The sequence below is a fragment of the Hemiscyllium ocellatum genome, chromosome 15, assembly GCF_020745735.1.
Source record: "Hemiscyllium ocellatum isolate sHemOce1 chromosome 15, sHemOce1.pat.X.cur, whole genome shotgun sequence".
Classification (NCBI taxonomy): Eukaryota; Metazoa; Chordata; class Chondrichthyes; order Orectolobiformes; family Hemiscylliidae; genus Hemiscyllium; species Hemiscyllium ocellatum.
In genome coordinates this window covers 54,968,149-54,991,510 of record NC_083415.1, presented here as the reverse complement: position 1 = coordinate 54,991,510, position 23,362 = coordinate 54,968,149, and the positions used below count along the sequence as shown (strand labels likewise).

Sequence of the window (23,362 nt, the reverse complement as noted above, 5' to 3'; positions counted from 1 at the left end):
GGAAGTCTAATTCTAGAGTGAATTATACTGTAAACGGAGGAGCCCAGGGAAAAATTGATGAGCAGAGAGATCTGGGAGTTCAGGTCCATTGTACCCTGAAGGTGGCTGCACAGGTGGATAGAGTGGTCAAGAAGGCATATGGTATGCTTGCCTTCATCAGACGGGGTATTGAGTATAACAGCTGGCAGGTCGTGTTAAAGTTGTACAAGACTTTGGTTCGGCCGCAGTTAGAATACTGTGTATAGTTCTGGTCCATTACCAAAAGGATGTGGACACTTTGGAGAAGGTGCAGAGAAGGTTTACGAGGATATTGCCTGGTATGCAAGGTGCTAACTATGAAGAGAGGTTGAGTAGGTTAGGATTGTTTTCATTAGAAAAAAGGAGATTGGGGGGGGGGGGAACCTGATTGAGGTCTGCAACATCATGAAGGGTATAGCCAGGGTGGATAGAGATAAGCTTTTCCCGGGGTGAGGGATTCAATAATGAGAGGTCACGCTTTCAAGGTAAGAAGTGAAAAGTTTAAGGGGGATACACGCAGCAAGTACTTTACACAGAGGGTGGTAGGTGCCTGAAACGCGTTGCCAACAGAGATAGTAGAGACAGGCACAGTAGATTCATTTAAGGTACGTCTGGACTTATGCATGAGTAGGTGGGGAGCAGAGGGATACAGATACTTAGGAATTGGGCGATAGGTTTAGACAGTGGATTTGGATCAACTCAGGCATAGAGGGCCGAAGGGCCAGTTCCTGGGCTGTAAAAGCTTCTTTGTTCTTTGTTCTTGTTTGGGCTGGGTCTGGGTGGGATCCTCTTCAGAGAGTCAGAGCACAACTTGGTGGGCCAAATGGCCTCTTTCCACATTGTGGGGATTCTTTGATTCTAAAGTAGATAATTGGACCTAATGACATTATTGGATCTGATCTTCATGGTTAAAACAGACACATTTCAAATAAGAATGTAAGAAATGGGAGCAGAATAAACCATAATAGCCAAATAAAATGACTATGGATGTGCTCCTGCCTTCACTCCAGGCTCTCAGAATAAAGGGTCACCGATTTAAGAATGAGATGAGGAGACATTTGTTTCACTCAGGAGGTTGAGAGTCTTTGGAACTCTTTTCCACAGAGACTCCTTGTATATATTTAAGGCTGAGATGGATAGATTCTTGATCGGTCAGGAATCAAGGTTATAGGGAAGGGGCAGGAAAGTGGACTTGAGGAATGTTAGAACAGCCATGACACTAGTGAGTGGCAGAGCAGTCTCAGGAGGCAGAATGGGTGACTCCTGTTCCTATTGCTCACGGTCTTTCCACCCATCCCACTATTCCATAAAATCCGAGAGACCAAAGTGACACTTTCATAATAATGGTGTGATCATCAGGAAATTATTAACTAAGTGTGTTAGTTTATTTAAAACAGTAAAGCATTTTTAAAAGTTATGAAGCAAACATTACAGCAGCCAACTGATATCTGTGTGTGCAGTTTACAATCTCATAGTAGACCAACAGGCAGGCCGAGTTACATTATATGTACACAGCACATGGAGTCCTTAAAGGTATTCTCTCTAAAGGCATGGTACACAACAACATTGCTTTCAGATTAAACATAACCATCAATGTGGCATTGAAAGGGGTAGTTTTGTCAGCAGCAATCAAAATTAAGATTGGACATATCAGGAAGCAGTGGATAAATATTCCTAGACTATTTTACATACTACCCAGCCTGGCATCTGCCTAGTGGGAGAATAAGAATTGATCTCCAAATATCTATGCAAAACAAAGATAACTAAAATGTTTAAACCAATATTTGATGGTAAAAGTATGTTCAGTACTCTTCTGGTACTACTTAAAAAAACATGGTGGGCCAGATTTTCCAAGGAGTGGCGGAGAGAGCTCTGTTTTCAGCAGTCGTTCAGGAGTGTGGAGCAGTACTTCCAGTCTGATAGTTAACTTACAAAGTAAAACTGTCAGGGGGAAGATAATCCCCACCCCTTCTCACAGCAGCTTGCTGCTGTTTCTGAAGTGTAAAGGGCCAGATTCCCAGAGTTCCACTTTGATAGCTGCCATCAAATTGTCACAATTGAAGGTATGTGTGAGGTTGGGGTGAATGGAGGGTATGGTTCCAGGTGGGTAGGGGACTAGTGTACCAGGTAAGGAGGGTGTCATGTGGATAGGGAAGTCATGCATCAGATAAGAAGGGTGCCAGGTATGTAGGGGAGTAGTGTATCAAGTAAGGAGGGTGTCATGTGGGTAGGGGACTAGTGTATCAGGTAAGGAGGGTGCCATGTGGGTATGGGACTAGTGTATCAGGTAAGGAGGGTGTCATGAGGGTAAGGAACTAGTGCATCCGGTAAGGAGGGTTCCAGGTGTGTAACGGGCTAGTGTATAAGGTCAGGAGGGTGACAGCTGGGTAGGGGACTAGTGTTAAGTCCCAAGGTGGGCCTGTCTGGCAGCAAATGGAAGGGTCTTGGAGGTAGATTAAGTTTAGAACAAGGAGGACCCAGGTCTGGAGCAGAAGAATGGGTAGGGGAAGGAGGAAGGACAGGTCCACAGGCTGGGGAGGGGAGGATGGGTCTGGAATTTAGGAGAAAGGATATTCGGTCTCAAACTGGGTAAAGGGAGTGTCAGCTCTGGAGAAGCACAGGGGTGATTGTTTCCAAGAAAAGAGACCAGGTTGTCAGGTCAGGGTCTGGGACAGTAACTGGTCCAGGGAGGTGCAGTGTGTGCGGTAAATATGGAGTCAGCTGAATAGAGTACTCAGGAGTTAGTTGATATATTTAATAGTCTAACTTTTCCTAATTTCATCAGAACCTTTAAAATTATCCAATTGAAATGGATACCTTCGAAAGGTTCCAAGCATAGAGAAATTTCCCAGTGGAATCTTCAATTTCCAGGGCAATTCTTTAGGAGTCTGTTATGACATGGATCCACAGGGTCCCCTGCACAACACCCATTATGTGGGAATAATGATTGGCCATCGGGAAATCCAAGCTATTAGATCACATTCAGATTTGATACTTTGACATTGAACTTTGTGCTGTAATTCTCAGCCATTCCACTAGGTGGCAAGCAACCATAATACAAACTAACATTAAAGGTGTCGAATTAATCCTGATGTTCTGCAATTACGTCACTCAGTATTTTTTTTCTTTTGTGGATTTATTTTCTAACATAGCATTTCATTCCACATGAGTGTAAATTTTATGGGACAAGGAGGGATCACTATCAACATCCTGGGGAGTACTATTTATCATAAATGCAGCTAGACTAGACATGTAAATAGTAAAAAGTGAGGTCTGCAGATGCTGGAGATCACAGATTTTAACCTACTGCGAATCCTCTTGCAAGGATGCCTTCCTTGAAGAAGCTCTCTTCCTCCCACTACAAGGATCTCAGTGAGTCTCTCTCTCACTGCACCCCCCAGGTCATCTCCTCTGCACAGAAACTCTTCAGCGACGTTCTCAAACAGAATATCATTCCTGATGAAGAGCTTATGCCCGAAACGTCGAATTTCCTATTCCTTGGATGCTGCCTGACCTGCTGTGCTTTAACCAGCAACACATTTTCAACCTAGACATGTAAATACTGTGGTTGTAAGATCAGGTCAAGTCTGTCCACTTTCCAAAAGGCACAAATTAGGAGTGTGATGAGGTACTCTCTACTTGCCATAACATTCGAGAAGTTCGACATCATCCAGGATAAAGCAGCTCACTTAATTACCAATCCATCCACCACTTCAGACGATCATTCCCTCCACCAACAGTCCTCCTGTGTGTGTAAAATGCACTTCAGCAACTCACCATTTGGTAGCTCCTTCCAAACCCACAACCGTAACCATCTGGAAGGACATCAGCAGCCGATGCACTGGAACACCATCTCCTCCAAGTCGCACACCATCCTTACTTGGATTTTTCTCACTGTTTCTTCACTATTGCTGGTGAAAATGTGTTGCTTGAAAAGCGCAGCAGGTCAGGTAGCATCCAAGGAGCAGGAGAGTCGACGTTTCGGGCATGAGCCCTTCTTCAGGAATGAGGAGAGTGTGCCAAGCAGGCTAAGATAAAAGGTAGGGAGGAGGGCCTTGGGAGAGGGGCGTTGGAAATGCGATAGGTGGAAGGAGGTCAAGGTGAGGGTGATAGGCCAGAGTGGGGGTGGGGCGGAGAGGTCAGGAAGAAGATTGCAGGTTAGGAAGGCGGTGCTGAGTTCGAGGGATTTGACTGAGACAAGGTGGAGGGAGGGGAAATGAGGAAACTGGAGAAATCTAAATTCATCCCTTGTGGTTGGTGGGTTCCTAGGCGGAAGATGAGGCGCACTTCCTCCAGCCGTCGTGTTGCTGTGGTCTGGCGATGGAGGAGTCCAAGGATCTGCACGTCCTTGGTGGAGTGGGAGGGGGAGTTGAAGTGTTGAGACACGGGGTGGTTGGGTTGGTTGGTCCGGGTGTCCCAGAGGTGTTCCCTGAAACGTTCCGCAAGTAGGCGGCCTGTCTCCCCAATATGGAGGAGGCCACATTGGGTGCAGCAGATGCAGTAAATGATATGCGTGGAGGTGCAGGTGAACTTGTGGCGGATATGGAAGGATACCTTGGGGCCTTGGAGGGAAGTAAGGGGGGAGGTGTGGGTGCAAGTTTTGTATTTCTTGCGGTTGCAGGGGAAGGTGCCGGAATTGGAGGTTGGGTTGGTGGGGGGTGTGGACCTGACGAGGGAGTCATGGAGGGAGTGGTCTTTTCGGAATGCTGATAGGGGAGGGGAGGGAAATATATCTCTGGTGGTGGGATCCGTTTGGAGGTGGCGGAAATGACGACGGATGATACGATGTATCTGGAGGTTGGTGGGGTGGGAGGACCAGTGGGGTTCTGTCCTGTGGTGATTGGAGGGGCGGGGCTCAAGGGTGGAGGAGCGGGAGGTGGGGGGCATTGTCGATCACGTCTGGGGGGAAATTGCGGTCTTTGAAGAAGGAGGCCATCTGGGTTGTACGGTATTGGAACTGGTCCTCCTGGGACCACACATCATTTACTGCATCCGCTGCACCCGATGTGGCCCCCTCTATATTGGGGAAACAGGCTGCCTACGTGCGGAACGTTTCAGTCAAATCCCTCGAACTGCCTGACCTGCTGCGCTTTTCCAGCAACACATTTTCAGCTCTGATGTCCAGCATCTGAAGTTCTCACTTTCTCCTTCACTGTTACTGGGTCAAATTCCTAGCACTCCCTTCCTAACCCCAATCCCTAGTGCCATGCTTCAAGAAGGCAGCTCATCACCACCCTCTCCAGGTCAATTAACGATTGTTGGCCTTGCCAAAGCACAAGGACAGCATTTTTCTTTCATAAATTCCTGCATCTTGGACTGTCACATCCACCTCAAAATAAAATCTGCACAGTTTCCCCCACTCTTTGGGCTGACTTTTGTTTATCTCCTTTGCTTATTCAGTCCCGATGCACTGTGTACCATTCTCTTACTGAATACAGTTGAGATGTCGGATTTGGAAAGTTAACCAGATCTGAAAAAGATGGTGATGTTCACTAAGTCAGTTCGCTAACGGACAAAACTCAAGGATCCAAGAATAAAAAGAGCATTGAATCCATAAGAGTTTGTAGTAGCACAGTTAAAACAATTTATCTGATAGCAAACTACACAGGAGATGTACTGTGTTGTAGAATTAAGCCATAGAAATGTCCATTTAAATGGGAAAACTCTAGGCTCCTTTGAAGTCTCCCTTCTATGCTATCATGAGTGACAATGATTGTCAAAATCTTGTGTCCATCTGACTGTGCCCCCGAGAGAACCCAATAGATTATTCCAGGGCTGTGTCAATCTGAATCAGTTTGCCTGGTACACTAGTCCCCTACACACCTGGCATCCCCTTTACCTGACACACTAGTCCCCTACCCACCTGGAACCATACCCTCCATTCACCCCAGCCTCACACATACCTTCAATCGTGACGATTTGATGGCAGCTATCAAAGTGGAACTTCACACCCCTCTGCGTGAAAAAGACTTCCCTTGAAAGTTAATTTTGAAACCGCTTCCCGTGCCAATACACATTAATACACTGTGTAATCCTTCATCTCTGGCGATTGGAATACTATGGAAATCAGGTCACTTTTGGAGGGTTTTTTAAAATAGTTTTTACAGGCAATAACCTGTGGTATTTTTAATATGCTTGTTTTAAATGCAGAGTCTGTCATCCAACTCCCAAAAAGATGTGACGGAACAAGTTGGGTCTGTGGAAGAATCGGCAGATATTGGCAGAAAGAACAGTCCTTCACTCTCAACTTCCCGGCGGTCTTCGTCCGACACGGAATCCTTGAGGATATCGCCGGCGCCGGAACGAGCAAACGGCCAGGCTGTGCCTGACAATTCCAGCCCTGCTCCTTCACCACAGCCCAGCAGGGACAGGAGCAGCCAGACGCTGTCGGAGCTGAAGCGACAGCGAGCGGCCGCCAAGCTGAAGAAGCAACTGTCTCAGGAAGCAGCTCTGGCCAACGGCCTGGGGAGCATCTTAGAAAGTGAGCAGCTTCAGTCCAAAGGCAGCCCGGTGGGCTCGAGGACACCGGAGGTCAGTCCCAATGGGAACTCGCTCTATTATTACCAGCCCAGTGGGGACCCTCCGTTATTAAAACTGAAGGCACCATTGGAGGAACTGGATGCTAAGGGACAGGGCTGCTGTAGGATTGTGTGATGAAAGGAAAGGACCTGCAAATGTGTTCTGTTACACATTGCACTTGGGCCAGAGATGGTTACACATTGGTAGCTGCTACATTGAAGTACTGACGTGAGGATGTTAATTTAAGCACTATTTTAATTCATTGACAACTGAATTCTCTGTAACTTTATGGAGTTCTTTATTCTGCAAGGTAAGAGAGAATGACTGTGTAACTGTTTGGAGTTCCTGGCCATCAGTATGGTAAGGATTCCGCACTGTATTACTGTACAGAGTTTCTGACTCATTTGGGACTGTCCTTTTTTTATTCTTCGATGCTGCAGGATTTAAAGAGTCATAGGGTCATAGAGATGTACAGCAAGTTTAATCCATTGGTATTTAATTGAATGCCAGTTCAGCACTCAGCATCTGTAACCAGTTTATGAAAACGACTGTCCATTTTGAATGGTTTCTTTTAAAGTAAACAATTCGCACAGTACCAGATTGAACAATGCTGCATTTTGTTTTAATGTGAGCAACTGTTGTAGAGCTTGTCCTATTTAAGGTTAATCCAGCATCAATGTTACTCCTGTCTTCAGGAGACTGCACTGCACTCTGCAGGAACTTGGAGGGAGAAATGATTCATTGAGAAATAGCTGTTTATAGTTCAGAGATATTAACCTCTCACTCATGGACAGGTTGGGTTATCTGTACAACTGAAAATGAGAAGATATGGAAGTGTTTTCCCATTTGTCACTGAGGGATATTGAGTACTTCCAAGTTGGTCCTGCAGTGGTCAATTGTGCTTTTGTAGCTAGAAGCCAGTAACTCTGCCCTGCTTCACTGAAGCCATTCTGCCCTAGACTGGGAAATACTCCCTTTCCCATGTGCATTTCATCTCTACTGCAGCTGGAGGCAACTTTGCTTCTTGTTGGAGAGCTATGTAGGAGTCCGGTATTTCTTTAAAACCAGCATTGCTTACAATCCTGTTCTACCAAAATCCTGCTCCCTGTCAAACCCAACTCCATTATTTTGGAGGGATAACATTCCGTGTAACGGTGAACAAGGAATTGAATTATAGCAACATGTACGATAGCAACTGTGATTGTCATGTGATCATCTGGTATGGTCACATGGCAATATTTTCACTGTGTTAAAAATATCCAAATGTAACACTCAAAGCTTAACTTGACATATCCCATAGTCGTCTTGGCTGACATTTGGAAGTCCCCATTGTCCCAGAGGGCCATAGGGCTGTCCTCTCACTGGAGAGAGAGATAGGAGACAAGTGGTGATGAATTTCACTCAGGGTCACCAGGCCCCAGATAAGTAGGCAGGGCTTTTATAACCTTCAGCCAGTTTGGAAATTGAGCCTGCTCTGTTGGCATCACAAATCAACTATCCTGCCAACTGAGCTAACTGACACCTAGACTGGCATTTCACCCTCCGATCAGTCCCATCAGATTCGCTGGTTAGTTATTACACTGTTGGTTGTGAATCTTGCTGACTGCAAGTTGCCTGGCATGTTTGCCTACAAAACTAGAGTGACTGTACTGCAGAAGGTTCTGAGGAAGTGAGTTGTGTTATCCAGATGTAAATTTGTCCCCCTTTTTTTAATCCAGCATCTCACTTAACCTTGTGCGCTCTCCCATACAGCAGACGTTGCCTCTTTTTCATGTTGCCACCCAAACCTGCGTGAATCAAGACAGCTTTCTTCCTCTATTCTTGATCTGCAACAATTCCCTCTACTCCCCCTTTCCTGAAGCCATGCTAGTGTACAGATTCTCAAGGTCCAGCAGCTTTGGTTAGCACTGCTGCCTCACAGCGTCAGAGACTTGGGTTTGGATTCCACCTCGGTGACTGTCTGTGTGGAGTTTGCACATTCTCCGGGTGCTTCAGTTTCCTCCCACAGTGAAGAGAGTGAGCTCTGCAGATGATGGAGATCAGAGTCAAAGAGGGTGGTGGTGGAAAAGCACAGCAGGTCAGGTAGCATCCAAAGAGCAGGAGAACCAACGTTTCAAATATAAGCTCTTCATCAGGAAGATGAAGGAAAACATCGACTCTCCTGTTCCTCGGATGCTGCCTGACCGGCTGTGCTTTTCCAGCAACACACTTTTGGACTTACCTCTCTCAGTCCAAGGACATGCAGGGTTAGGCGAATTGGCTGTGCTAAATTGCCTGTAGTGTCCAGGGACATGCATTTTAGGTATTTGGCCATGCTACATGTAGGTTTACAGGGATGGGGTGGGCGGATGGGTCTGGGGAGGCTGCTCTTCACAGGGTTGGTCTGGACTCAATGGGCTGAATGGTCTGCTTCCACAATGCTGGGATTCTAAGATCCATTGCTGAGTGGGAATCTCGGCTGGGCTTTGGGACACATGGTTCAATGAAGAATTAGGATCATTTTAACTTTTACTGGGGACAGAAAATGAGGAGCTGCAGATCAGATGGCCAAATATTCCTCTCCCACACCTCCACCTCAATCCTCCCTTTCATTGAATGGAAAAGAATGTGTGCTCTGTCAAGAGTTGTTACTTCAATGAGTTGGTTGTACGAAAGAAAAAAGAAAAGTAATCAGACGGATGCTAATGTGTGCCAGAGTTGACAGGATTAACAGAAATTTGATGATGAACCAAATACCTCAAAGAGGGCGGGGAAAAGTGAGATCCTTTTTTTCTGAATTGTCCATGTGTGCATCTTTTAATTGGACAAATTTACTTTTTCACAGTGAATTTGTTATTGAATGCTTCTCGGTCACAGCATGAAATAACCTGTCACGAGGCGAAGTAACTTCCAGAATCCCACTGCAATGCTCTTTCTGCAAACTCAAGCCCTGTCAGTGAGTGGCTGTCATCTTCTTCAGCCCAGAAGGGCTATCTCAGAGGCCCTTGGCACTTCTTCATTTAACACTGGGATCATCAACTTAGAGATGGAAACTTTATTGGATTCTTTCCCCATCTCTCTCTCTTTCTCTTTCTCTTCCTGCACATTGGAATCGATTGTACTGCCCCTGTAACATTTAAGTGAGATCTGCCAGTTTAACGCAAACTTGGAACCTGTCGGGTGTATATTGCTCAGCAATTACATCACAACAGTGACTACCCTGGTTACAAAGAGTTTGGCTACACTCCCTAAATATTTGGAGGGAACAAATTTTCTTACTGAAAGGATAATAATTGTATTTTGGGGAGCAAGATTATTGTCAACAACTGATTACAGCTGTAAAAATAATCAGTGTGGTATGTCTGAGTAGACTGTTGATCTGCAATGTTATTTGCAATGCTATTTTAAACAGCATTGTGTTTAGCTGTTTTTAACAGCAATATTTAACAGACCAGTCTTTTCCACTCTTTAGATTTGAGTTGATCGTAAAACACTGGTGAAGTGCTATTAGAGTTGGTACTATCAAGAAGTCGGTTCAGAAGGGATTATTGACTGGAAGCTCTCTAATTCATAACAAAATTTCCTCCAAATCCCTTTGTTAATCAGTGTAATGGTAATGCCATTGGACTAGTAATTCAGAAACCTAGGCTAATGCTCTGAGAACTAAATACAGAAAATACTGGTTGAAATTCAACAGTTCTGACAACATCTGTAAAGAGAGAAACGGAGTTAATGTTCAGAATCCAATCTGACTCTTTTTCAGAACTCAATATTTGAGGGACCCAGGTTTCAATCCAACCATAATGAAATAAGAATTTTATTTTAAAAAAAGCTCATATTAACCTTGTCTAATGGTGACCATGTGTCGATCCGGTTCACTAATGTTCTTCAGGGAAGAAAGTTTGCCTTCCTTACCTGGTTTGGCCTGTATGTAACTCCAGACCTACAACAGTATGGGTGACTATTAACTGCCCTCTGAAATGGTCAAGAGAATCAATCATTCAAATGAAATTAGGGAAGGATAACAAATGGTGACCTTGCCAACAATGCCCAGGTCCCACACGTGACTTAAATAAAAATTATGATGCTGTAATTTCTTGCTATGGGAACTGGCTCACAGCTAAGTGCTCAGTATGTCAGCTGTCTGATACAGTTAGGGGCATACTTTGGAGCCTCCACCACATATGGGCACCCTGCTTGAACTGATGAGCTGTAATAATCTACCTATTACAACCCACAGTGGATCAGTGAACTGGCTGTCAGTGTTTCTGAGTATCCATAGAATCGCTAAAGTGTGGAAACAGGCCATTCAGCCCAACAAGTCTGCAAGGACCCTCCAAACAGCATCCCACCCAGACCCATCCCTACCCCATATCTCTCCATGGCTAATGCACCTAACCTATGAGCAATTTAGCATGGCCAATCCACCTAATCTGCACATTTTTGGATTGTAGGAGGAAACCAAAGCAACTGGAAGAAACCCAAGCAGACACAGGGAGAACGTGCAAACTTCACACAGACAGTCACCCGAGGGTGGAATCAAACCCAAGTCCCTGGTGCTGTGAAGCAGCAGTGCTGACCACTGAGTCCCCTGGAGTACTGCAGAGTAGCAGCTTAGCCTTTTCTAGTTGCTGGGATTTGATGTATCAGTATGGTTGAGTGTTATAGGGTGGGTGAGTAAGCCTGTGGAGGAACTCTAAATGTTCTTTGTTACTGGACCCTAAAAATTCTTAACTCCAATTGGTATTGACTCACTGGAGAGGCAGGGTTTACAGAATTAATGTTCAGATGAACAAAAACAAACCTTCAAATTCTGATTAATTGACAGAGCAACAGAGTGGGATGGTGTCAGACGGAGGAGCTGATATATACAAAGGCAAACAAAAGTGGAGTGTCACAGCAGGGTGTCTCCTGATCAACTACAGGGAACTCTCTGGTAAACAGGGAAACCATTCTCTCCAAACATTTCTCCTGGCATCAGCGATGTCAATGAGACTTAGGCAGAGTGAACACAGGACTGTAGCAGGAGAAGATCAAAGAAATGACAAGTTGGCAAAGAACCCTCCACCTTTCTGCCATTCTTGATGTCCTCCTAACCCTGGAGAGCTGTAAAAGCCAAAGGAGAATCTCAGCACTGAGAGCTGTGGCGTTTTTTAATGCCCCAAATGTTGTTCATTTTATGTTTCCAATGATCATATTTAAAGCTTTACAATTTAACTGCTTTTAATTTGCAAATGGAGAGGCATTTTATCAGGTAAACTGGAGGAGAAAACGGATGTGGAGAAATAGCACTCATTGTTCAAGCTAATATGTAGGACGATGCCATTGAGCGGATTATCCCTCAAGAGTAGACAAAGTTCACCTTTTGAACCCAAAGTTTCATGATCAATCTATTGTGACTTTACTCTCACCTGATTAAATAGGAGAGCGATATTAAATGAGAAAGGACAAAACCTTTATTGATAAATGCAAAAGTCTGAAGGAGCTTGATAGGGTAGGTATTGAGAATTTGTTTAGAGGGATATGGGCCAAACTTGGGCAAAAGGGACTAGTTTAGCTAGGGAAACATGATTAGCATGGATGAGTTGGACCAAACAGTCTGTTTCCATGAAGTATAACCCTGTGATTCTATGACTCCACATTCCCACAAGTGGGATCTTTCAAGCTAGGGACATCTTTACAGAATAAGTGGACACTTATTTAAAATTGAGATACAAAGAAACGTCATCCAGCGGGTAGTGAGTGTCTGAAATTCTCAAACCCAGTGAGTTGTGGAGGCTCAATCACTGAAAATATTTGGAGGAGGTAGATAGGTTTTTAAAATATCAGACAGTTTTAGGGCTAGAACGAGGTGGCTCAGGAGAGGAGATGAGGCCTTGGGGCAGTTAAGTCATGATCTTGTTGAATGGTGGGGTAGGTTTGAGAGGCTGTACGTGCTTATGTTCTCAAATGTCCCTGGGTTCAATCCACAGCCTCTTAGAGGCTGCAGGAAATTGAGTAAATCCTTGTCCAGCCATTTGAAGGAGAGAATGGGCTATGGGGTATCTTCCTAGATTGTAACAGTTCCACCCCCCCACTTCATTTTTGGAAAGTACATATATGGACAAAGATTTGGATATTGCATGAGTTGTTTCAACTGAGCCTACCATCCCTGACTAAAGGTGGGGGAAAGTGAAAAATGCCATGTAACCTTAAGTATAGAAGTTGTACTATGATCGGTGATTCTCAGAATATGATTATCTCTGGTTAAAGTGTGCTTATGATTTAATCATGTCGCACAGCAATGACACTGCAACCACAATGAGGTACTGTTGTACTGGCTTGAAGTACACACTTAATGTTGGCATCCAGTGTACAGCTTTTTGTAAAATTTGGAGCTGCATTGGGTTAGTGCCACTGGTGTGAACCTGTCACCACTTGGTGGTTTAATAAATGACACAAACCTGAAAGGTTTTACCAGGACAGAAGTCAGAAGGTTACGTTAACGTTCTATTCCTCAGGGAAAATAATCAAGACAGGCAACCTATTTCAATCCTTTGTAATTCAAGTGGGTGTAAATTGCTTACTCAACCATGTTAAGTTACCAAAGGGAGCCTATTTCTCTGGTTGTCCTATGGAAAAAAACATTTGGCTAATAATAGGATCAGGCTCTCTTTAATGGCCCCACAGGGTTGAAAGGTTTATTGCTACTCTCAAATATGCTTCAATTGATGATTTAACTACTGTGCCCAATACTGTTTACAATGGCAGTAATTCCATTCAGGACTTTTTGTGGTAGAGGTTGGTGCCTTTGTGATTTTTGTGTTAAAGAGGAGATGAACAGGCGGGCATAAATTCATTGTATTTTATCATGAGCAGCATGTGTCTTTTTTTTCAGAAATGGGTCAATGTCATTGACCTTTGGAGTCAGTAGTGTGTGCACAAGTTGTGTTTTCACCTTTTTCTGCAGATTTTGCTTTCGCCTTTGGTTGTTGCATGTGCTATTTTATGCACTGGAGCAAGACCTTATTGTATATCATTTGGAACTACCCAAAACTTCTGATAAAATAAAAACTGTACAATATATAGTTATATATATATAATGTGTTGAATGTTGTTTATATTTTTATAAATGTCTATGTTTCATTTTATGCTTAATATTAAAAAGGATCAATCAGTCTAAATGACTTCCATTTAACTTCAGTTTCATCTGTTGTGTTTTTTTTCTTGTCAATTGCGTATGCAAATCATAAACCTGTCACTAAGTAGTTAAGGTGTATCACTCTCTTGTGGAAGTTAATGTGAATTAGTAAGGTCTCTACCCTACCAAATCACCAGTTGTCAACTGCCCTAGTGGTTTGTGCTTAAATATAGGAACGCTTTGTTGGTCTTAGATGTGTAAAACCCTTACAAAACTGCAGGTTTTTGTTTTGGTTGCGCACTCCCAGAAGGTGGTAAGCAGTTTTCCTAAGTAAAGCAGAAGTAGGCCACTCAGCCCCTCCAGCCTGTTCTTCCATGAACAGGATCATGATTGAACTGATTATAACCTCAAATGTACAATCCCATTTACCACCAACCTTACCATCCCTTGCTTAACAGGAATCTATGTACCTCTGTTCATTTCGAAGAATGTTAAGGGTCAGCTATTAGTGCAGACTGGAATCATGTGTACTCCAAAACCAGCTTCCCTTTCCTGATTCATGTGTTACTTTCCAATACTGAACTTTAAGACAGTATTTTTTTTGGTGTGAATCTACAAGTGATGTGTTTAGTTGGTCTGCTTTACAAGGCAGATATCAAGAAATATAGATTTGCAGTTATATAGCCCACCTTTCCCCAATCAGGATGTTCAAAACATTACAAAACAAATTACCATTTTTTAAAGTATTGTCAGCGTAGTAACACAGAATGGACAATAACATGAATATAGTACCTTAATGTAATAATGTGTTTCAGGGTAACATTTTGTAATAAAGTCTGACAGAAAGCAACACAAAGGAGATTTTAGGTCGTGGAACTAAAGGTAAGTTTTAAAGGGCATCTTAGAATAGTTAGGTGATAAATTTTGACCAGAACAGTCCCGATGAACCATAGGCTTTTTTTCTGTGCTACAGATCTCAATGACAAAGATGGACTTAGTGAGATAAAGAGGTGTAGGAAAGGAATTACATGGCGTGGGACTTAGGGGAAAGTAAGCCACTGATGGTAAAGCTATGAGAACTGCAGATACTCAAAAGGCTAGAATTGGAAGGGCACAGGTATTTTGGAGGATTGAGAGGTTACAGCAGACCAGAGAGTCCAGGCAATGGAGGGATTTGAAAACTCAGCTGTGAATCTTAAAATAAAGATATTTCTTGACCGGATGTGAATATAGTCAAGTGAACACCAAAGTTATAGCTGACATGGAAGATAATTTGCCTCACTTAATCTTGGGAACAAATATCTGGCCCTGTACAATCAGGTGTTGACGTGAGGGGAGGTCATCAGCCACAGTGAACAAATGAAAATGGTGAGTAGTTAAAGACCAGATAGTCCCATCAAACGTGCATACTCATAATGGCTATTGCATCATGTATCGACGTGTACTAGTGCAGAGAGATTACTTTGGGAAAGGCAAGAATAGTAGTGAAAAAAACAGGGATAATAAGTGAAGAGGTATACAGAATTGTCTCTAACCCTCACTCAGGTGACTGGAATAAATTCAAGATGATATGTGGATCTACTGCCTAAACTCTAACCAGCGACCTTTTCTGGGATTGTTTTATGGACGGTATATTGGCAGAAGGTTTTAACCAATTCAGTTCTTCTCTGCTTATTTTCATCCTGGTAGTGAAACTGTGATATAGTTTGATATTAACTCCTGTCAGTAAATAACCCACTTTTATGCACCATTCTGGAGAATGAATATTAGGTCCCACCTCAACCTCCCCCTTCAAGATGGCAGGCAGTGCACTAAATACTTCATAACCACTGTCCTGGATGTAGTAGGTGGGGGCAGGGGAGAAACGGGGAGTGTGGTTTGACGGCAACACAGTATCTCAGGTAAGGAGTGAGACAATTCTTGTAGCAATAGGCTCATATGCAGCCCAGGGAGGGATGAAAAATAAATCAACAATCCTGCCCCATTCTAATAATCCAGTCATCCAATCTCTTGTGTTGTTAAACTACCACCTAGAATAACAAGGCAGCAGATGCATGGGAGTGCCACCATATATAATTCCCTCTCCAAACTCCACATCACCCTGACTTAAACAGCAACAGGAGTAGGACACATCCAGTTTACTGCACCATTTAATAGGATTATAGTTGATCAAACACTTCAATGTTTTTTACCCATAATATTCCCATCACCTTGCATACTCATGTCTGTCTCTCCCTCACTCCTTCGAACTCATGAGAATACAGGCTCAGTTTGCCCAATCTGTCTTCATTGGACAGACTTGCCATCCCAGGATGGAATCTGATGAACCTCCATTGCACTCTCTCTGTGGCAGTAATGTCCTTCCTAAGATTGATCACTGTGTGCAGATTTTTTAAAGTGGAGTGTGATCAAGCATCTTGACAATTTGAGACAGTTAAAGCAAGACTTTACAACTTCTGTACTCAAATATTCTGCTATAAGGTCTGCCAATTTCATTAGCATTCCTAAAGGTTTGCTGTACCTGCTTGTTAGCCTTTAGTGACCTATTGACAAGGACACCTACTACCACACAAAGGTCTACTTGTATATCTACAGGCAGTTCTGCTATTATGTGGTAATTACATTCCTGTGCTACCCTGCACTATGCAAATATCTTGCTATATAAATCACGTTGTAAATGTTGGGATGCAATCACACTATAGCCAACATATGTTTTGAAAGTTTGTGTTTTAGAAACAGTGTCCCTTATTTGTCAATTGCATTACAGTGACTTTGTTATCGCAGAACAACCTGTACACTTTCTAACCTCTTGGCTATTTAAAAAAAGTATTCTGCACATCTGTTCCTCATACTAAAGTGGATAACCTCACACCAGACGCCTGGAGGAAGAACACCTCATCTTCCACCTCAGAACACTTCAACCCCAGGGCATCAATGTGGACTTCAACAGTTTCCTTATTTCCCCTTCCCCCACCTCACCCTAGTTCCAAACTTCCGGCTCAGCACTGTCCCCATGACTTGTCCAGACTTGTCCTACCTGCCTAGCTCCTTTTCCACCTATCCACTCCAGCCTCTCCTCCCTGACCTATCACCTTCATCCCCTCCCTCACTCACCCATTGTACTCTATGCTACTTTCTCCCCACCCCCACCCTCCTCTAGTTTATCTCTCCACGCTTCAGGCTCACTGCCTTTATTCCTGATGAAGGGCTTTTGACTGAAATGTCGATTTCACTGCACCTTGGATGCTGCCTGAACTGCTGTGCTCTTCCAGCACCACTCATCCAGAATCTGGTTTCCAGCATCTGCAGTCAATTTTTTTACCTCGCACTTTTATTATGTTGGTGGTGGTGGGGGGCGGAGGCTAGTGGTTCTATTGCTAGATTATTAATCTAGAGACCCAAGTAATATTCTGAGGACGTGGATTCAAATCCAGTCAAGGCAGATGGTGGAATTTGGATTCAATAAAAATCTGGAATTAAGAATCAAATGATGATAATTGAAATTTTGCCAGGGGAAAACCCATCTTGTTCATTAACATCCTTCAGGAAAAGAAACTGTTATCCTTTTCTAGTGTGGTCGACATGTGACTCCAGACCTGCAGCATTTAGGGATTGGCAATAAATGCTGGCCCAGGCAGTGAGGCCCACATCTCATGAATAAGTCAAAAAATATATATATTCTATCAGCTATGTTCTTGCTCAGTCATTGTTTTACATGATCTTCACAACACACTATCCCACTTAACTTTATGTAATCTGAATGTTTGGAAAAACATTTGATTTCCATATCCAAGTCATTAATATATACAGTGAACAGTTGAGGCGCAAGTACAGATCTTTGCAGTACCCTACTTGTCAGAGTCTGCCAACATGACAATTCCTAGTCTGTTTTATCTCTTAAATCAGTCCATAATTCATGACAATACATTATCCCAAGTGCTTTTTAATTTTGCTAACCAATCTCCTGTCCAGGACCTTATCAAAAGCCTACTCAAAATCCAAGTGTACTACCGCTATCGATTCTCTTATCAGTTTTGAGATATCATCCTCTGAAAACTCCAACTTGGAACTATTCTGTCGTTCCTTCACTGTCACAGGGTCAAAGTCCTAGAAGTCCCTTCCACAGCACTGTGGATATTCTTCCATCCCAAGGATAGCAATGGTCAAGCAATGGCTCAGCAGCACTTTTTCTAGGATAACTAAGAATTGGCAATAAAGCAAAGCCAACATTCCCTGAATGAACATGGGACATTACAGTGCAGTACAGGCCCTTCAGACCTCGATATTGCGCCAACCTGTGAAATCAATCTAAAAGCACATCTAACCTACACAATTCTATTATCATCTATATGTTTATCCAATGACCACTTAAATGCCCTTAATGTTGGTGAGTCCACTACTGTTGCTGGCAGGGCATTCCACACCCCTACTGCTCTGAGTGAAGAACCTACCTCTGATATCTGTCCTATATTTAATCACCCCTCAATTTAAAGCTATGTCCCCTCATGCTAGTTATCATCATCTGAGGAAAATGGCTCTCACTATCCACTCTGTCTAACACTCCAATTACCTTATATGTCTCAATTAAATCACCTCTCAACCTTCTTCTCTTAATGAAAACAACCTCAAGTCCCTCAGCTTTTCCCCATAAGATCTTCCCTCCATACCACGCAATATCCCAGTAAATCTCCTCTGAGTCCTTTCCAACACTTCCACATCCTTCCTATAATGCAGTGACTAGAACTGTACATAATATTCCAAGTGTAGCCGCACCTGAGTTTTGTACAGCTGCAACATGATGTCATGGCTCCGAAACGCAATCTCTCAACCAATAAAAGCTAACACACCATAGGTCTTCTTAACAGCCCTATCAACCTGGGTGGCAACTTTCAGGGATCTATGTACATGAACACAGATCTCTCTGCTCATCTACAAGAATCTTACCATTAACATAGCACTCTTTACTCCTGTTGTTCCTTTCAAAGTGAATCACCTCATACTTTTCCGTATTAAACTCCATTTGCCATCTCTCAGCCCAGCTCTGCAGCCTATGTCCCTCGAATCTGCAACATGTTTCTGCATTGTCCACAACTCCACCTACTTAGTGTCATCTGCAAATTTACTAACCCATCCTTCTATACTCTCATCCAGGTCATTTATAAAAATTACAAACAGCAGTGGCCCCAAAATAGATCCTTGCAGTACACCACTAGTAACCGAACTCCAAGATGAACAGGGCGGCACGGTGGCACAGTGGTTAGCACTGCTACCTCACAGCACCTGTAGACCCGGGTTCAATTCCCGACTCAGGCGACTGACTGTGTGGAGTTTGCACGTTCTCCCCGTGTCTGCGTGGGTTTCCTCCGGGTGCTCCGGTTTCCTCCCACAGTCCAAAGATGTGCGGGCCAGGTGAATTGGCCAAGCTAAATTGTCCGTAGTGTTAGTTAAGGGGTAAATGTAGGGGTGGGTTGCGCTTCGGCGGGTCGGTGTGGACTTGTTGGGCCGAAGGGCCTGTTTCCACACTGTAAGTCTAATCTAATTTCCCATCAATCTGTCTTCTTACAGTTAGCCAAATTTTCTGATCCAAACTGTTAAATTATCCTCAATCCCATGCCTCTGTATTTTCTGCAATAGTCAACCGTGGCGAACCTTATCAAATGCTTTACTGAAATCCATAGAAACCAGATCAACTGCTTTACCCTCATTCACTGTTCGTTTACTTTCTTAAAGAACTCAATAAGATTTATGAGGCACAACCTACCCTTCACAAAACTGTTTTGACTATCCCTAATCATATTATTCCTTTCTAGATGATTATGAATTCTCTCTCTTACAATCCTTTCCAAAACTTTGCCCACGAGCAAAGTAAGGTTCACTGGTCTATAATTACCAGGGATATCTCTACTCCCCTTCTTGAAGGGGACAACATTTGCTACCCTCCAGTCTTCTGGCACTATTCCTATAGACAATGACAACATAAAGATAACTGCCAAAGGCTCTGCAGTCTCCTCCCTGGCTTCCCAGAGAATCGGAGGATAAATCCCATCCGGCCCAGGGGACTTATCTATTTTCACACTTTCCAGAATTGCGAACACCACCTCCTTGTGAACCTTAATCGTGTCTAGTCTAATAACCTGTATCTCAGTAATGTCCTTGACAACATTGTCTTTTTCCTGTGCAAATACTGATGAAAAATATTCATTTAGTGTTTCCCCATCCGATTCCACGCACAACTTCCCACTAATGTCCTTGACCAGCCGTAATCTTACCGTAGTCATTCTTTTATTCCTGCCATACCTATAGAAAGCTTTAGGGTTTTCCTTAATCCTACCTGCCAAAGACTTCTCATGTCCCCTCCTGGCTCTTCTTAGCTCTCACTTTAGGTCCTTCCTGGCTAACCTTTAGCTCTAAAACACCATAACTGAGCCTTCACATCTCATCTTTACATAAGTCTCCTTCTTTCTCTTGACAAAAGATTCAACTTCCTTAATAAACTACAGTTCCCTTCCTCGACCACTTCCTCCCTGCCTGACAGGTACACACTTATCAAGGACACACAGTAGCTATTCCTTGAACAAGCTCCACATTTCAATTGCGCTGATCCCCTGCAGTTTCCTTTCTCATCTTATGCATCCTAAATCTTGCCTAATTGCATCATCATTTCTTTTCGCCCAACTGTAACTCTTGCCCTGTGGTATATACCTATCCCTTTCCATCACTAAATTAAACATAACTGAATTGTGGTCACTATCACCAAAGGGCTCATGTACTTCCAAATCTAACACCCGGCCTGGTGCATTACCCAGTACCAAATCCAATGAGACCTCGCCTATTGTTGACGTATTGACATACTGTGTCAGGAAACCCTCCTGAACACATTGGACAAAAACTGACCCATCTCAAGTACTCTTACAATACGGTTTCCAGTCAATATTTGGAAAGTTAAAGACCCCATAACAACTGTCCTGTTTTTTTTGTTCCTATCGAGAATCATCTTCGCAATCCTTTTCTCTACATCTCTGGAACATTTTGGAGGCCTATAGAAATCTCCCAACAGGGTGACCTCTCCTTTCCTGTTTCTAACCTCAGCCCATACTATCTCACTGGATGAGTTCTCATCAAGTGTCCTTTTTGCCACCGTAATACTGTCCTTGACTAACAATGCCACAATGTTGAAGTCCCAGGTACCAATCCATGCTGCAAGTTCACCTACCTTATTCTGGATGCTCCTGGTTTGAAGTAAACACAGTTCAAACTACACTCCTGCCTGCCAGTACTCTCCTGCAACCTTGAAACCTTATTTGTGACCTCACTACTCTCAACCTCCTGTACACTGGAGCTACCATTCAGGTTCCCATCCCCCTGCTGAATTAGTTAAACCCTTCCAAAGAGCATTAGCAAATTCCCCCCCCCCCCCCCCCAAATATTGGTACCTGTCTGGCTCAGGTGTAGACCATCCCATTTGTCGAGGGACCACCTACCCCAGAATGACCCCCCAATTATTCAGGTATCTGAATCCCTCCATGCACCATTTCTGTAGCCATGGGTTCAACTGCTCTTTCTCCCTATTCCTCACCTCACTAACACCTGGCACGGGGTAATAAACCAGAGACAACAACTTGTTTGATCTAGCTCTAAGATTCCCCCCAGCTCCCTGAATTTCTGCCTTACATCCCCATCCCTTTTCTTACCTATGTTGGTGGTGCCTATGTGGACCATGACTTGGGTCTTCTCCTACTCCCCCTTACAGATCCCCAAAACACAATCCGAGACCTCACAGACCCTGGCACCTGGGAGGTAACACATCAACTGTGAATCTCTCTTGTTCCCACAGAATCTTCTATCTGACCCCTTAACTATTGAGTCTCCAATGACTAATGCTCTACTCCTCGCCCACTTCCCATCTGACCAACAGGGACAGACTCTGTGCCTGAGACCTGTACCCCATGTCTTACGCCGGTAAGTCGTCCCCCCAACAGTATCCAAAATGGTCTACTTGTTATACAGGAAATGGCCACAGGCAATCCCTGCACTGACTGCTTCTTACCCCTTCTAACAGTCACCCAAGTATCTTCATTTGTAGGAGTAACTACCTCCCTGTAGCTTTTATTTATAACTATTTCTGCCTCCAGAATGATCCTGAGTTCATCCAGTTCCCTAACCCTATCTTCAAGGAGTTGGAGTTGGTTGCACTTAGTGCAGGCGTACTCAGCTGGGACACTAACGGTGTCTCTCACCTCAAACATGATTTGAAAAAGAGAACTGACCAGAGATTAACCAATACACTGCATATAGTATTATTTCAGTATTGCCCGATCTGCTGAGGAGGTTTCATCACACGTCCAAAACCCCACCTCCAACACTTTCACAATTGGCTTATTGTCCAGAAGTAGTGACCCTCAACAGCCAATTGGAGGGTGAACAGATTTTCTGAACCAATTGGATTCACCTGAACTGAGTGTTTCACCCCACCTACCCTTATCACCATATTTACAGCGAATAAACGTGAGGGCGAGTTTGGGGTTGCATTAGAGGGATGTCTACTTCTAAGCTAGGGTTCAAGATCCACCTGCTCTAAAGGTGTGTCTGAACAGGTTGTTGTTTTTTTAAAATCCCTACCTCTGGACTACTTCACATCCTCCCAGCCATGGAGGAGTCATGACGTGCAGCTTTTTAAAAACAAATCAAAAGTGATTGTGCACCTTTTCAAAGAAAATAAGTAATAAGTTTTATTTAAAGTCACTATGGGTTTTAACCAAAAGATAATTTTTAATCCCTGGCCAATCCCAGAGGGTTGTCAACATCAGTTTTATAAACAAAAACTGAAACTGCAGGAAAAGCTCAGCAGATCTGAAAGCATGTTTCTGGCTTACAACATCCGCAGTCCTTTTGGTTTTTATTCAGTATTCCTATAAAGTAATACAAGATTAAAATACTGCTGCAAAATCTGAAATCAGAACAAAAATTAACCCAGCGTGCCAGCCAGTAACAGTGGAGAGAAGCAGAGGTAACCATAAAACAGAAGAGCAGTAATAGGCTATTCGGCCCGTCCAATTTGCTTTGGCATTCAATGAGATCAAACTAATAATCCTCAAAAATCACAACGATGCTGAAAGTTTGAAACCAAAACAGAAATGGGATAAATTAGCAGGTCTGGCAGTATCTGAGGAGGAAACAAAAAGCAGAGTTAATGTTTCCAGCCCAGTGGTTCCTCTTCAGAACTGACAATCTTCAAATCCATTTCCTGCCTTTTCCCCATTACCTTGTTCCCTTTCCTGATTAAAGAAAAATCTCTCAGCCTTGAATATACTTAATGAGTCAGCCTCAACAAACCCCTATATTAAAGAATTCCGCTCTATAACCCTCAGAGAGAGAGAGAAAAAAAATCCTAATTTCTGTCTTAAATGTGCGCCCCTTTATTCTGAGATTATGCCCCTGTCGCCCTAGACTTGACCTGAACTCCAGGCGACTCCGCACTAAATATTGCAATTGGAGTTAAACTCTAAAAGGACTGGTACTTGTCCACGTTTTTATGTCCCGGAGTGGATCAGATAGGAAAGCACAACTTCTCTCTGTTTAAAACAGTCAGTGGGCGGAAAAATCCTAGCTGTTTTTGGATGAATTTAAACCAGCAGCCAATCGCGATGGGGCTGTTGTCAGAATCCGTTGAAGAGTAAAAGGGAGAGAGCTGAACTAACAGTGGGTGGGAGGTGCAGCCGGGAAACT

General features: G+C 43.5%; 1 protein-coding gene across 3 annotated transcripts in view; it reads left to right on the top strand.

Moving 5' to 3' along the window:
* LOC132822986 (protein phosphatase 1 regulatory inhibitor subunit 16B-like) overlaps positions 1-13,632 on the top strand; it is a 204,161-nt gene extending 190,529 nt beyond the window's left edge. For all 3 annotated transcript variants that reach the window (XM_060836487.1, XM_060836489.1, XM_060836488.1), the window contains exon 11: positions 6,169-13,632. In XM_060836487.1, coding sequence (XP_060692470.1) covers positions 6,169-6,672 — 504 coding nt within the window. In that variant the 3' untranslated portion in view covers positions 6,673-13,632. The remainder of the gene's footprint in view (positions 1-6,168) is intronic.
* Positions 13,633-23,362: the final 9,730 nt, after the last annotated feature.